At 41.2% G+C, this 13747-nt stretch overlaps 1 protein-coding gene across 1 annotated transcript; it reads right to left on the bottom strand.

Moving 5' to 3' along the window:
* Positions 1 to 3733: 3733 nt before the first annotated feature.
* LOC139391920 (protein lin-28 homolog A-like) lies at positions 3734 to 13092 on the bottom strand. Its single transcript, XM_071139529.1, has 4 exons — positions 13076 to 13092; positions 11132 to 11330; positions 7629 to 7807; positions 3734 to 5139 (listed from the first exon to the last, which is right to left on the bottom strand). Exons 1-4 carry the CDS (start codon positions 13090 to 13092, stop codon positions 4917 to 4919), a joined length of 618 nt encoding a protein of 205 aa, XP_070995630.1. The 3' UTR covers positions 3734 to 4916.
* Between the last annotated feature and the right edge of the window lie 655 nt (positions 13093 to 13747).

The following is a 13747-nucleotide window of genomic DNA, read 5'->3' as shown; positions in this document are numbered from 1 at the left end:
GTTACATTGTAAAACAACTTTAAAGTCTCTAGGCACTAGACTACCAACCCATTAATCAAATATAGGCCCAGCATTGCATCACATTAATTTGTAATTTTTTAAAAATGTAACCTTTATTTAACTAGGCAAGTCAGTTAAGAACAAATTCTTATTTACAATGACGGCCTACCCTGGCCGATGCTGGACCAATTGTGCGCCGCCCTATGGGACTCCCAATCACAGCCGTATGTGATAGAGCCTGGACGTATCATGTTCAGTCTGTCAGGAACTGTAGCCTAAAAAGAGACAGACCCACCAGCAATGTATCATATTGGCATTTGTTTATTAACAGGTGAGTCAATGATGCACATGTCAACACTACTATGCGTTGTTTGCAATTCAGTTGGCAGTAAAGCTTGGTATATGATTTGTCAAAGTGAGCTATAGGCCTACTGTACCACATTTTGTGGTTGGTGATAATAGTCAACATAGCTATATTCTTTGGTCTAATAAACAGCAAAGCAGAGAAATCAAGTAACACAATATCAGGCCTATTGTTTGTTTTGTGCTTCATTTATAACCCTATACATTGAATACTGACATATAGGCCTAATTGAGATAGTGACCAGAAAGGATATATGGTATGAGGAAAATGGGTATTGGGTATTCATTTTGTGGGGAATGATTGTAAATATTTTTAACCATACTTTTCAACTCATATGACAGAAACATATGCAAAAGCATAACTTACACAATAATGCATTTTTGTCCATAATACAATGTGTCAAAAGATCAGAGGTAGATTTGTAACAAAATTAAACAAATGCATTTCTGACAGTAAGTCCTTGGAATTTTTTCCAACAGCCTACACTGAATATGATTATATTTGACACTTTAGTATTTAAGTAGACCTAGTGTCACACGCCTTCAGAAACACAACAGAGATATCAGAGGTTTATTGAGGTTGCTTGAGGTTGTTAGGGTGTTTGCCTGTCCTGGTAAGTATAGATAAGGTGATTTGTTCAAGAGGCGCTGTTGTCACCTACATACAGAGTAATATACCCCTCCTGCTTTGAGTTCAGTATTATCATGTTATACAGAAATTCACCGGAGCTCAGTACCAGCACCTCAAATTTTCTACTGCTTGAGCTCCTGTTCCTCTTATAGAATATTAGCTCAAAAGTATTGTGGAGCTCCTGCACCTAAATATAAACAGTACTGGCACCCAACATGAGTACCGGCACCTATTTCAGTTCAAATTAAGCATACACAATATCAATGCATAGAATAATACCAAAATGTCTCATGTATTGATGCAGACAATGTATAATCACAAAAAAGAAGAACAACAGTAATTCAACAGCATTTCTATGTGGGGAAAACAATACATTGCAAACTGAAACAAAGAAATCATTCACACAAAAAATGTATAAACAAAACTAAGAAATCATTCACACAAAAAATGTATAAACAAAACTAAGAAATCATTCACACAAAAAATGTATAAACAAAACTAAGAAATCATTCAAAACAATCTCACAAAATGAATGGACAAATCGAACTTGATTTTAAAAAAACTCAGTCATTGTCCATTTTCAAAAACATACTGAGGTAGACTTGTATAGATTCTTGACAAGGCATTTCTGTCTTGTTCTCATACAGTAAGAAATATTTTATTTAAAAAAACTACCACCTACCCTAAATGAATTAAGAAGAATAGGTGCATTGTCTGGACTCTGGAAATTAAGGATCATGTTACAGCGTAAATACATGAAGTGACACAATACTAGGCTCAAGCAGATATGACTGTGTGTGCCATCAAGTGGCAAATGTCATAGCCCATCAACACAAGCTCTTGAAAGGACATCAACAAGGGCAGCCTCGACCAGAAATCGCCCCTTGTCATTTCTAACACACCGGACAATTTTTTCCCAAAAGACCTCCATTATTAGCCAGATAATGATACATTTGCAAAAAAACAAAAGTTAGATAGGACCACTTTGCCCGAAATGCCAGATAGTCAGTCCACCCCTGGTCATCAAAATGCTTTGTCTACAAAAGGGGCCCATTGTGTAGTCCCTATATGGAGAGGTGAATCTACTCTACTCTAACTACTGACTGACTACCATGCAAAGTAAAAACGGAAATAAACAACATTATATTAATATCGTGACGAAGCTGAATATGTACAATAACCACAAAAAGCGGGGAGGTCGAGGGTTTGCTGCTTCAGATTGGTTGTGTGCCACTTCTAGAGAGAGACCAGAGAAGTAACTTAGGGTGTCTAAGGAAATATCATGTTACTCTATTACCTATGCTGTCTTACAACTTGATCACCAATTAAGTCAGAAAAAGAGAGCAAAACTAGAATATAACATTAAATATAGCTAGCTGTACTACAGTAACGTCATAGCAACGTGTAAATAGTGCATTGCCCATTTGGCAATCAATGTTCTGCATGGATTTTCCGGCAACCCAGCCTGTAGGCTATAGGTACACACATAAAACACTTTACTTCTCCTTCTAAAGAAGCTCCTCTTTAAATAGGTTTCCCTGAGTTCAACATGAGGATTTCAGAGAAATTAAATCCTGGCTGCAGTCATAACAATCAATGAGCCATTAAATATCTTTAAGAAATACCCATACTCCTACACATGATTAGTGCAGAATATTGTTGCATTGGTTTAAGCACAATACACTACATGACCAAAAGTATGTGGACACCTGCTCGTCGAACACCTCCTTCTAAAATCATGGGCATTAATATGGTGTTGGTCCCCTCTTTGCTGCTATAACAGCCTCCACTCTTCTGGGAAGGCTTCCCACTAGATGTTGGAACATTGCTGCAGGGACTTGCTTCCATTCAGCCACAAGAGCATTAGTGAGGTTAGGCACTGATGTCAGGCGATTAGGCCTGGCTAGCAGTCGGTGTTCCAATTCCTCCCAAATGTGTTCAATGGGGTTGAGGTCAGAGTTCTTGCATGCCAGTCAAGTTATTCCACAACGATCTCGACCAATAATTTCTGTATGGACTTCACTTTGTGCATGGGGGCATTGTCATGCAGAAACAGGAAAGGGCCTTCCCCAAACTGTTGCCACAAAGTTGGAAGCACAGAATCGTCTAGAATGTTATTGTATGCTGTACTGTAGCATTAAGATTTCCTTTCACTGGAACTAAGGCGCCTAGCCCGAACCATGAAAAACTGACCCAGACCATTATTTATCCTTCACCAAACTTTACAGTTGGCACTACGCATTGGGGCAGGTAGCGTTCTCCTGGTATCCGCCAAATCCAGATTAGTCTGTCGGACTGCCAGATGGTGAAGCTTGATTCATCACTCCAGAGAACGCCTTTCCACTGCTCCAGAGTCCAATGGTGGCGAGCTTTACACCACTCCAGCCGATGATTGGCATTGCACATGGTGAATTTAGGCTTGTGTGTGGCTGCTCGGCCATGGAAACCCATTTCATGACGCTCCCGACAAAGAGTTAATGTACGCGCTACATGCTTCAGCCCTCATCGGTCCCGTTCTGTGAGCTTGTGTGGCCTACCACTTTGCAGTTGAGCCGTTGTTTCTCCTAGACGTTCCACGTCACAATAACAGCACTTACATTTGACCTGGGGCAGCTCTAGCAGGGCAGAAATTTGATGAACTGACTTGTTGGAAAGGTGGCATACTATGATGGTGCCATGTTGAAAGTCACTGAGCTCTTCAGTAAGGCCATTCTAGTGCTAATGTTTGTCTATGGAGATTGCATGACTGTGCTGGATTTTATACATCTGTCAGCAACGGGTGTGGCTGAAATAGCCGAATCCACTCATTTGAAAAAGTGTGTCCACATACTTTTGTATTTAAAGTGTATATTACGAAGTCAACTGAAAATGAAGCCCATTGAAAGAGAAAGTAAAAAGTAAGGCATAATTGTTTGCTTAATACAACCACGAATCTATCAAGAGGCTAGAACCAAAGCAGGTTTCTGTTTAAAAAGAATTAAGCTACAAATTGTGATACTTTATCTATTAGAAAGAAAGGTAGAGAGTGACGATGAATAAATAATAAATATAAAAAGATCATATCTATATACATTTAAGTGGTGTAAAATATTCTATCCACTCCTGTAAAAGAGGAGTAAATATTAAACCTATAACCATCTTATTCAACACTTGAGTCCCTTTATCCTAGCACTCAATCATGAAAATATGTCCTTAAAGAAAAAAAATAATGCTCAGGTCCATCCAAGAAAGAACATGTAATACCTTTGGCTTTCTAAATAGTTTTCAAGTACAACGAGACAATGAGAAACAAGTCATGTATTTGGGCAGTGTATGAGAACACCCCTGATATGTAGAATATGTTAGAAAGCCATGTTTACATCCATAGTAAAAACTGTGGGACAGACAGAGGGAGGAGCCACATCCAACCACCCATGAGACAAATGAACAGGCTATGGCACTTATGACAAGCTGTATTGTACACAGTCCAATCGGCAACCATGGTGTACCAACATTCATACAGCAGAAAGGGTTAAAACATTCACTTGGCCGACTTATAATACCTGAAGATTTCAATAAGCAGAAAGACACACTCCTTTTTGTCCATGAAACAGTCTTAGAGTCAGGACATCTATATCTGTACATTCACTTGTATGATTGTATTTCCTTTACCTTTTTCTAACAAAAGATTTTTGGGAGAACATGGTATACAGTGAAAGAGCAGAGCACTCAATCATCTCCAGGAAAATCCACATAGGCTACCTCTTATTTAGCTGCAGCAGGGAAAATACAATTAAAACACTGAGCTAACTCTCAATCTCAACTATCACATCAATAAAAGTACACATTTCTTGCTGTTTGTGCGATAAATAAAGACAACCTGATGTAGTTCCAAAAGCAGCACTCCAATGAAACCTTTTGATTGGCTGAATCCCTGAATCGATCAATCATAGCTCTCCCTGGGGGGAAAGGAGGCATGGCTCTGCTCCTCTTCCTCGTCCCTCAGTGACAATGCTGTTCCCTGAGCGCCAGGGGAGGACTGCTGTGCTTTGATTGGACAGTTGGCCACCATGTGACTGATGCTCTGGCAAAAATGGCACTTCTTGGGCTGAGGAGGTAGCTGGCATTCTTTGGCATGGTGGTCAGGTCCTCCACAGTTGTAGCATCTAGAACACAGTGGGAGAGGAGAACACACAAATACAATGATTTCAGACAGTTAACACATTCTTCCACCAGAGGGCAGTGTTCTTCCACATATAGTTTCAGATTCCTGAATTTCCCCAGATCTCATCTATACTGAACAAAAATATAAACGCAACATGCAGCAATTTCAAATATTTTACTGAGTTACAGTTCATAGAAGGAAATCACTCAATTGAATAAATTCATTAGGCCCTAATCTATGGATTTCACATGACTTGGCAGGGGCGCAGCCATGGGTGGGCCTGGGAGGGCATAGGCCCACCCACTGGAGAGCCTGGTCCACCCACTGGAGAGCCAGGTCCACCCACTGGAGAGCCAGGCCCAGCCAATCAGAATAATTTTTTCACCACAAAAGGGCTTTATTACAGACAGAAATACTCCTCAGCACCCCCCTCATCGGACAATCCCGCAGTTGAAGAAACTGGATGTCCTGGGCTTGGGTGGTTACTTGTGGTCTGCATTTGTGCCAGGTTGGATGTACTACCAAATTCTCTAAAACAATGTTGGAGGCGGCTTATGGTAGAGAAATTACCATTACATTATCTGGCAACAGCTCTGTTGGACATTCCTGTAGACAGCATGCCAATTGCACCCTCCCTCAAAACTTGAGACATCTTGAGACATTATGTTGTGACAAAACAGCTGCCTTTTATTTTCCCCCAGCACAAGGTGCACCTGTGTAGTGGCCATGTTGTTTAATCAGCTTCTTGATATGCCACACCTGTCCGGTGGATAGATTAGGTTGGCAAAGGAGAAAGGACCACTAACAGGGATATAAACACATTTGTGGAAAGAAATTGAGAGACATTCTTTTTTGTGCCTCGAACATTTTTGGGATCTTTCATTTCAGCTCAAGAAAAAATAGGACCAACACTTTACATGTTGCGTTTATATTTTTGTTCAGTATATTATATAATTAAGTCAATCTTGAGAAAGTATCCGCGTTAATAGAATGACGGCCTCTTCTGTATGCATAGTTTATTTACTGCATGATTGTATGTATGTGTGCGTGTGTAGGTGTATGCTTGTGTGTGATCATTTTAGGAGGTGTATAGTGCATTAAAACCAATGCCTTAATACATACATGTCACACAATCTTAAATCAGTAGATGTTGAGACTATAATGACAATGGGGAATTTTGTAATTGCATTAACTCCAATGCAGATGAAGCCCTGGAGCATCAGAACCTTCCCAAGCTTACTACCACTTCCCTCCTTCCTCTGTCCTCTGCCCTTTTCCTCTGAGTACCAACCCCCTACCAAACACACATACACAAACACATAGACCCTCTCCTAGGGAGCCGTTGGTTATTGATCAGTGTGGGCACCAGGGTGGGAGAGGAGAGCAGAGGGGGCTCTTTGTTTCAATACTGCACCCTGAGCTCTAACCCCTGACCCCTCTTTCTCTCTGGCTTTGCCTTCCCCCCACCTCATTTACACAACACACCCACCGTTGCCATGGCAGCCATGACCTATGACCTCTCTCAGGGCACTTACATCTGGTATCAATTAAATGGATAGGATCCTTTTCCCTTTTCTGCATCCCCTATTTCCTCTTTACGTCTGAATCCCACTGTTATGATTGTGAGTCAGCGAGAGAGACAGAGACAGTGTTAGATACACTCACATCTATGCGGTGTTTGATGTCATAAGAATCAATAGGCACATAGGTGCCGATTCAGACCTAGGAAATGTACGCCTTTTTAACGCAGACTTAGCTTATGTAGGTAAGACTTGAATGTAGACTATGGAAAATGCATTCAAAATCTAGAAAGATAGTCATGAAAACATATGCATATTTGTCTCAGTTTCAGAACCCATGGGTAGATTTAAAAACACTCTTGATTTTACACATGATTTCTGTTTAGGGAATAATCACGAATCCTACTTCATGGAAAAATAGAGCCTTTACGCACTAACCCCAAGAAGTTGGTTTTATTCGTTCAGAAAGTTGCCACATTCAGATCATTAATGGTAACATTGGAAGTAGTATAGCCTACAATATAATGATAATATGGAGAATAGTATACAATAGTATGATATAATAAATATACCCGCACTGCTTAAGTTCAATGTCAGAATATGCATAGAGAGAAAAGTACATACAAAGGGAATAAAGTTATATTTATACGTGTGTAACTCTGTCCTGAATTTCCCCCAAAGAGGATAGATAAGTCTGTTTGATGTCAGCATTGTGGCTAAAACCGTAAACTTGCCAACTTCCATGATGATGATACCAGATATTTTCAGTGACTTCAACACCCTCAGACTATTTGTAAACAACCTTGCCAGATAAGCTCGTTGTTAATATTGCAGCGATCTTCATATTTAATACTATAAGCAGGGTCTTACAGTGTCTCTGAATCATGGAATTATTTTGAGTGAGTGGGGATATCTGGAGATGCATGGTTCAGCTATGCGCCATTTAAAGATGTTAATTGAACAGTCTCACCTGTCCCCCTTGGAGCGTCGTTTCTGTTGCCCCTTAGGCCTCTTCTCACTGCCCACACACTGTGCTCCCCCTGGCCCCGTCACCGTGACAGACTCTAGGCCTTTAGACGACTTCTTGAAGGTAAACTCCACCGCCTCGCCCTCCTTCAGGCTACGGAAGCCCTCCATGTGCAGCTTGCTCTGTGTAGGTTGAGAGGTGGAATAGGTGGTTAGAGAACAGGGATAGGAAACTGTTCCAAAGCCAGAAGATCTCTATGTCCAGTTTGCTTTCTGTAGGGGAGAAGGAGCATGAGTGCGGCATGAGAACTGTTCTAGGTGAGGGTAGAGCGAGAGCTTACTCTGTGAGGGAATGGTTCTAAGCCTATGAAGGACTGTGGAGAGCAGTTCTGAGACCAGATAGGGTGCCCTTCCTGTGCCTACACAGTGTGAATGTATTTCCCAGCCTGGTCAAGAAGCAGACACAAAAAGATGAATGAATTGCTTGTGCATATAGCTGGTCCGCTTCACATGTTGTCTTCTGAGGTGATTACAGCTAAGAGCTGTTCCTTAATTGGGTTGTACATGCATACATCAATGTTCTGCATAGGTTTCAATACATCAATGGAAACATCCAGGCCCTCTCTCTCAGGGGCTAACCCCTCAGCCAATCCAGATTCCAGTCCCATTGACAGCCCTGTTAAAACATCAATGACTACTTACAACACCCCTCCCCCTTCAGAATGTGTGTGTGTGGACAGCGTTACCCCTCCCCCAAGATAGTCACAGCATTCCAAGCTCCAACCACCTCACCTTTCTCTCCACCACCACACACACACCAGCCAATAGACTCTCCAAAAGAACTACATCTGGTCAAGTCCCAGACTGACCACTGCTAAAGATGCTGGGAAATGGGGGTTCATTTTTGCTGGCCAAAGGCACATAAAGAATGGTTTCAAGAACATTTGTGTCCACCTTGAGAAAGACATTTCCTTGTCATTGTCACCCTTGATCCAGGGGCTCTGGAAAGGGAAGCTTGAATTTCGCAGCAACTTAGTTCTATCTTCTTCATGTGCTCTGCCAAGCTGCCTGAGCAGCGGTAGGTATGACACCAATTTGATACCATGAGTGTTCCAAATGTATAAGTCTAAAGAGCTCAATGTGAAGAATCATGCCTTGTTCAAGACCTTCCAGAGACAGAAAGTGTCACTCATCATTATACTCTGCTCATAGAATTGTTTTGTTCAAGCCAATCTTAAAATGTTGTGGAGTAGCATTTGATAATGATGATGGGGAGAGGGCTGTGATGTGGAGGGTCAGTTTGCATGCCACCTGTCTTAACTCAGACACCCATCTCTCTTCTGGGGGGGTTGAAGTGATCATGGTGGGAAAGGAATCCAGGTCATGATGGCCTGACAACCTTCAGCATTCCTTCCTTCAGTACCAACCCCCGTCAGGAGCTGAACGGCCCGGAACTATCCCCTGAACTCTCCTCCTTCAATCACCCCCCACACCTCTACCTCTCTCGACTGCTTTCTTGTGAATTAACACAGCTCTCAAGCTCTCCCTTTATCTCTCCGTTTCTTTCAATCTCATTCTCTCTCTCACACAAATACACACTCATAATAACCCAACACACACACACAACCTCTCCACCACACACTCTTCATTCACATATTAGCCAGATCATTCACAGATTAGTACAAGATCACAGCCAGCAGGATTTCCTCTCTGCTACATTGATAACAGCAGTCATTGTCCAGCAGCACCTACAGCCCCCCCCCCCCCCCCCCCCCCTATAAGGGCATTGGTGGATTAGGAGCAGGGTAATGTGGGAGTTTGAGAACTTTTTAAAAGGTGAATCACTAATTTTCTTCCTTTCCATTAAGCAATTTATGGTAACATGTAGCAGAGAAAATTGAGGTTAGAACTTTGGTCCCCCCCCCCCCGTTTTACAGAGGGCGGAGGACTGGGGGTGGATGGGTTGGGGCTATGGGCAGAGGGGCTGGGTGGGTGGGAGTCAGGGTATGGCTAGTTTGGGGTGGGTGGGCTGCCATACGAGAGGCCAAGTCCCCTGATGTTTGAAGGCCTTTATAACAGGAAGCAGGGTTGGAGGGGGATTGAGAGGAACGAGCCTTGTTATCTCTGTTTAGACTAACCCCTGTCTCCCTGTCTACTCCTTCTAAATGCAATTGCTAATATTAGCACTTTCGGACCAAATCCCCATGTAAATCAATCTCCCCCGGTTAGCATGTTTTAAATGTCATGTCCCAACTCTACCTTGAAGTCCCTCAGAGCTCTACCTTAACTCAGGAAGGATGGAGGAGAAGGGAAGAGTCTCGGCCGTTATGGTACTCAGCCCTGTTGATAATCTACAGGTTAAATTGATGAAACAACCCTGGATTCATTAGGTCGTCCGTCTGTTAGGATGCTTCGCATTCCATTCCATTTGAAACAACAACTAGATTTCCCCTCCTGTTTACTAATTCCAAAAAGTTAGAAAACACTTATTCCCCCAGGATTGACTGTCATTCATTATCAGCCTTTGTAACGTTTTAGGAAAACAAAAAATTGTCAATATTTTGTTTTATATTGAACCCGTTCTTTGTTATTTCAAAATCAATATTCTCATTCTCAGACCTTTCATTTTCTAGTAGGTTTATTAAAATACCAAATACAAACAATCTATTATTTTGAAAAAGTATGATTTTTGTCGGTAAGTGTTTCATTCATTAGCTAGTTTTAGGGCAATATGAAAATCAATTTCCCTAAAGGCTACCATAATCTTGCAACACCTAATCAGAAACATAATCAGATTCAACAACTGATTGATTAAACCAAGCAGTTTTGTTCTTGGCTGTCTTATATGTTCCTTTCGAGAAGTTATTTCACATTATGTCACTTCTTGACAACAACATTAAGCTTCTTATTTCACAACTGATTTCAGTTGCCATCATGCAGGCTAGAAAGATGATGGGCCTTGGGTTCCAGTTATGAAATATCATCTGAACATCTTTATTTATGATGCTGGTTTTGATTTGGAAATATTAGCTACATAATAAGTTATAACTGAGTAATAAACTAATGTAGGCCTAATAAGAGTTTTTTAGTCTGTAAAAATAACATTATTAACCACACGCACTGCTGAAAAATAGGCCTACCTATTTTGGTAAAGGCTCAAACTAGAATCAGCTGACTATTTCAAGATAATGTTGTCAAATGTTTAAAATAAATTAAAAGCCCTATTGCCTCTTTCCTAAGCTATGAAAAAAGGGAAAAAATGAATTCGTTTTGAATGAGTGCAGGAAAGGGATTTTTCAAGCACTATAAACTAGGAGGGAAACGAATAATTACATACCTTAACGAAAACATCACAAACGTGTGATATTTACATTGTTGATAAGTTTAAGACATACACTTGCACAAAAACGCGACAAGGGGGCATTTGGACCTGATTCGAGCTCGAGCCAGGCCTTGATGAACATCAACACCACATTCTTCGAGTCCCAGACCCACAATGGAGCTCACCTGATGAACGAATACATCGAGAGTCTCCTCGAGCGGTGTCCCATCTATGTTGGTCATGGACAGGAACCCGAAACCCATCCGGACGTTGAACCATTTACACACGCCGCTGCCACGAGACGAACCCAGATCCTCCTCCGAGCCAGTGGCTTCCTCCTCTTCGTTCTTTGCACAGCCCCCTTTCGAGAGAAAAATAATGCCACTCAGTCAGTTTAGAAAATATAGATGTTTAAAATATATCATATCTTGTCAACAATCCTGGCAGGAAAACGAGTTGGGCCGGCTCTTACACTGATGTTTTTCAGAATCAGTGCCTTGAAGAAGGCATTTAATGGGTTGCGAAATGGGATAGAGCTAGAGAGCAGCGCAGCAAGCTAGGAACTCATGGTTGTAAACACTGCTGATATTCGAAACAATGTCGATACATTATCCATACGATATACATTTTTTTATTTTGAAAAGCTGGAATATTAGACGGTCTCTTTTTCAAGTTGTTTCGAAATGGAAACGTATACGCTAATAGTGATAATAATATACATAATAAGTATTATACATAACAAGGCGATAATAATTATGCATTATTATAAATAATAATATGTGTAAAAAAATATAGGTTAATCGAAATAATCTCATCAAAATTGATCAATTTAATAAATATAAACTTTTTAAACTGATCAATCATTATAATAATCCAGATTGTAACTTGTTGATTTACACGGTACAGGCCTAAATAATTCCCAAGCACACAAGGGATTGACTCTGGTAATGTAGCCTAAATAAAAGTTTCATCCCACGAGGAGCCACGAGAACACAATATCTTTGAATATTTGAAGAAAAAAATATAGAAAATATTAATCTTGAATATTCAGTTACCAATGAAAAGTATAAAGCCAAAGGCATCACCTATAGTCATACTTTATCCCAAAACTTCACCGCAAGCACTGAAAACCATTCTTCCGTGAAAAGAGATAGTAGGTTCCAAATCGAAGAACAAATAATCACAACAACATTCTCAGGCAAAAGTGTTTCGGAGAATGTTCCTAATTTGAACACTGATGACAGTCCTACCTGTAAACTGCTGTTCGGAATAAGAGCCCATCCCTTTCCCGGGTATATTTTAATCCAGGTTTACCGTGTCCTCCTCTCCCAAATCCCCCTGCCCTGCCCTGTCCACCTCCAACCCTTCTCCACTCTACACAACACTTTCCCGCAAACGGTTCAATAACAAAGACGCAGAAGAGGAACGGGTCAGCAGTGGAGACAATCAAAGAGGGTTGGAGATACTTTCACCCTGACAACCAGTGGTGTAAGACTGCTGGGAAGCATTTCTCAAAAGAATCCCCAAATCTGAAAGACAATGCAATGAAACCCAACCCACCCTCTTTTTTTGTCTCTTCTCATAAAGAGATCTTTCCATCGAATCCCCCCCAAAGATCTTCAAAGAACCTTTGGAACCATTAGAACAATTGCCTGTACCTTCTGCCATGGTTTGGGGGGTTCCTGGGTCTCCTACAACTCCAGAAGAATCAGACAATAAACGCTGGTTGTATCGTCAACAAGCCCGTTTTTCAGTAATCCCTCTTGGAAAAATATTGTATTTTCTTTCTCCTGGTCTCTTGTACAATATGGAGAGCGAGCCCCCTCTGACTCTCCTATACCTCTAATATCAACCCCCACCTTTTCGGTCCAGCCCATGTGATGCTCAATTGCGATCTTCTGGCTGATAAATTAGACATTCCACGGTGATAGGGCCCAAATTCACAGAGCGACCAATCAGTGGCAAGGACCACCTAGCTGTTAGCAGTGGGGCCTTGAGCGACCCCCACTCTTTTTTCAGGACAGGAGAGAGCCACAACCCCCACACTGCCTGGAGCATTTGAATATGCATAGTCAGTCACTCAGGTGCATGGTTTCACGGAAACCATCCAAATTAAACCTTGCTCTTACACATTCCACACCATCATGTTTGAAGTTAAAACGAAGGACATCTAAATCCAGAAGCAGAAATCAACCTATAGCTGTGTTCTGTTTAAGTTTGTTGCATTCACACAAAACACACTACAAACATCACATTAAAATACATATATAAACCAAACAGAACATGGGTCGATATCAGAAAAATACATTCAGCAAGGGACAGGAAAAAAACATGAACATTTAAAGTAGCTGATCTTGCAAAAAAGATCCAGGATATGCCTACATGCATTCACCTTCGTTATTTCGTTTGAAACAATTTGAGCTAAGATATTTTGCTACTGTCATACATGTTTAGGACTACTATCGACCACACGCTGTAAACAAATAAATAAATGCGTATCTCTTGAGATATTCGTTCCACACAACACTCCGGTAAAGGATGCTCATCATATACCATAACTAGTTGCTATTGTGTCCTAGCTTGGGGCTGCACGGTCTGTGAAAGGTCTTTTAATTGACTGATTTCCCTCAGAATCGCTGACGGATGCAGATAATGAATGTGAACGTAAACAGAGGGATTGTGTTGCCTTGTGTGAGAGGAGGGCCTATCTTTATAGGCGACACTTCTAGGCTATATGTAAAACCTGTCGGTCCCTGCACAGATTTGACACATATTGACACAGCTATTTATGGCCTCTGAAA

This window comes from Oncorhynchus clarkii, chromosome 32 (assembly GCF_045791955.1).
Source record: "Oncorhynchus clarkii lewisi isolate Uvic-CL-2024 chromosome 32, UVic_Ocla_1.0, whole genome shotgun sequence".
Classification (NCBI taxonomy): Eukaryota; Metazoa; Chordata; class Actinopteri; order Salmoniformes; family Salmonidae; genus Oncorhynchus; species Oncorhynchus clarkii.
The sequence above is the reverse complement of the archived record's forward strand: the minus strand, read 5'-3'. Positions and strand labels throughout refer to the sequence as shown.

Excerpts from the sequence above, each read along its gene's own strand:
- LOC139391920 (XM_071139529.1), bottom strand. Across the intron at positions 7,808-11,131 it reads TCGATGTATTCGTTCATCAG|AGCAAGCTGCACATGGAGGG; the intron begins GTGAGCTCCATT and ends CAACCTACACAG. Across the intron at positions 5,140-7,628 it reads CGACGCTCCAAGGGGGACAG|ATGCTACAACTGTGGAGGAC; the intron begins GTGAGACTGTTC and ends ACTGTGTTCTAG.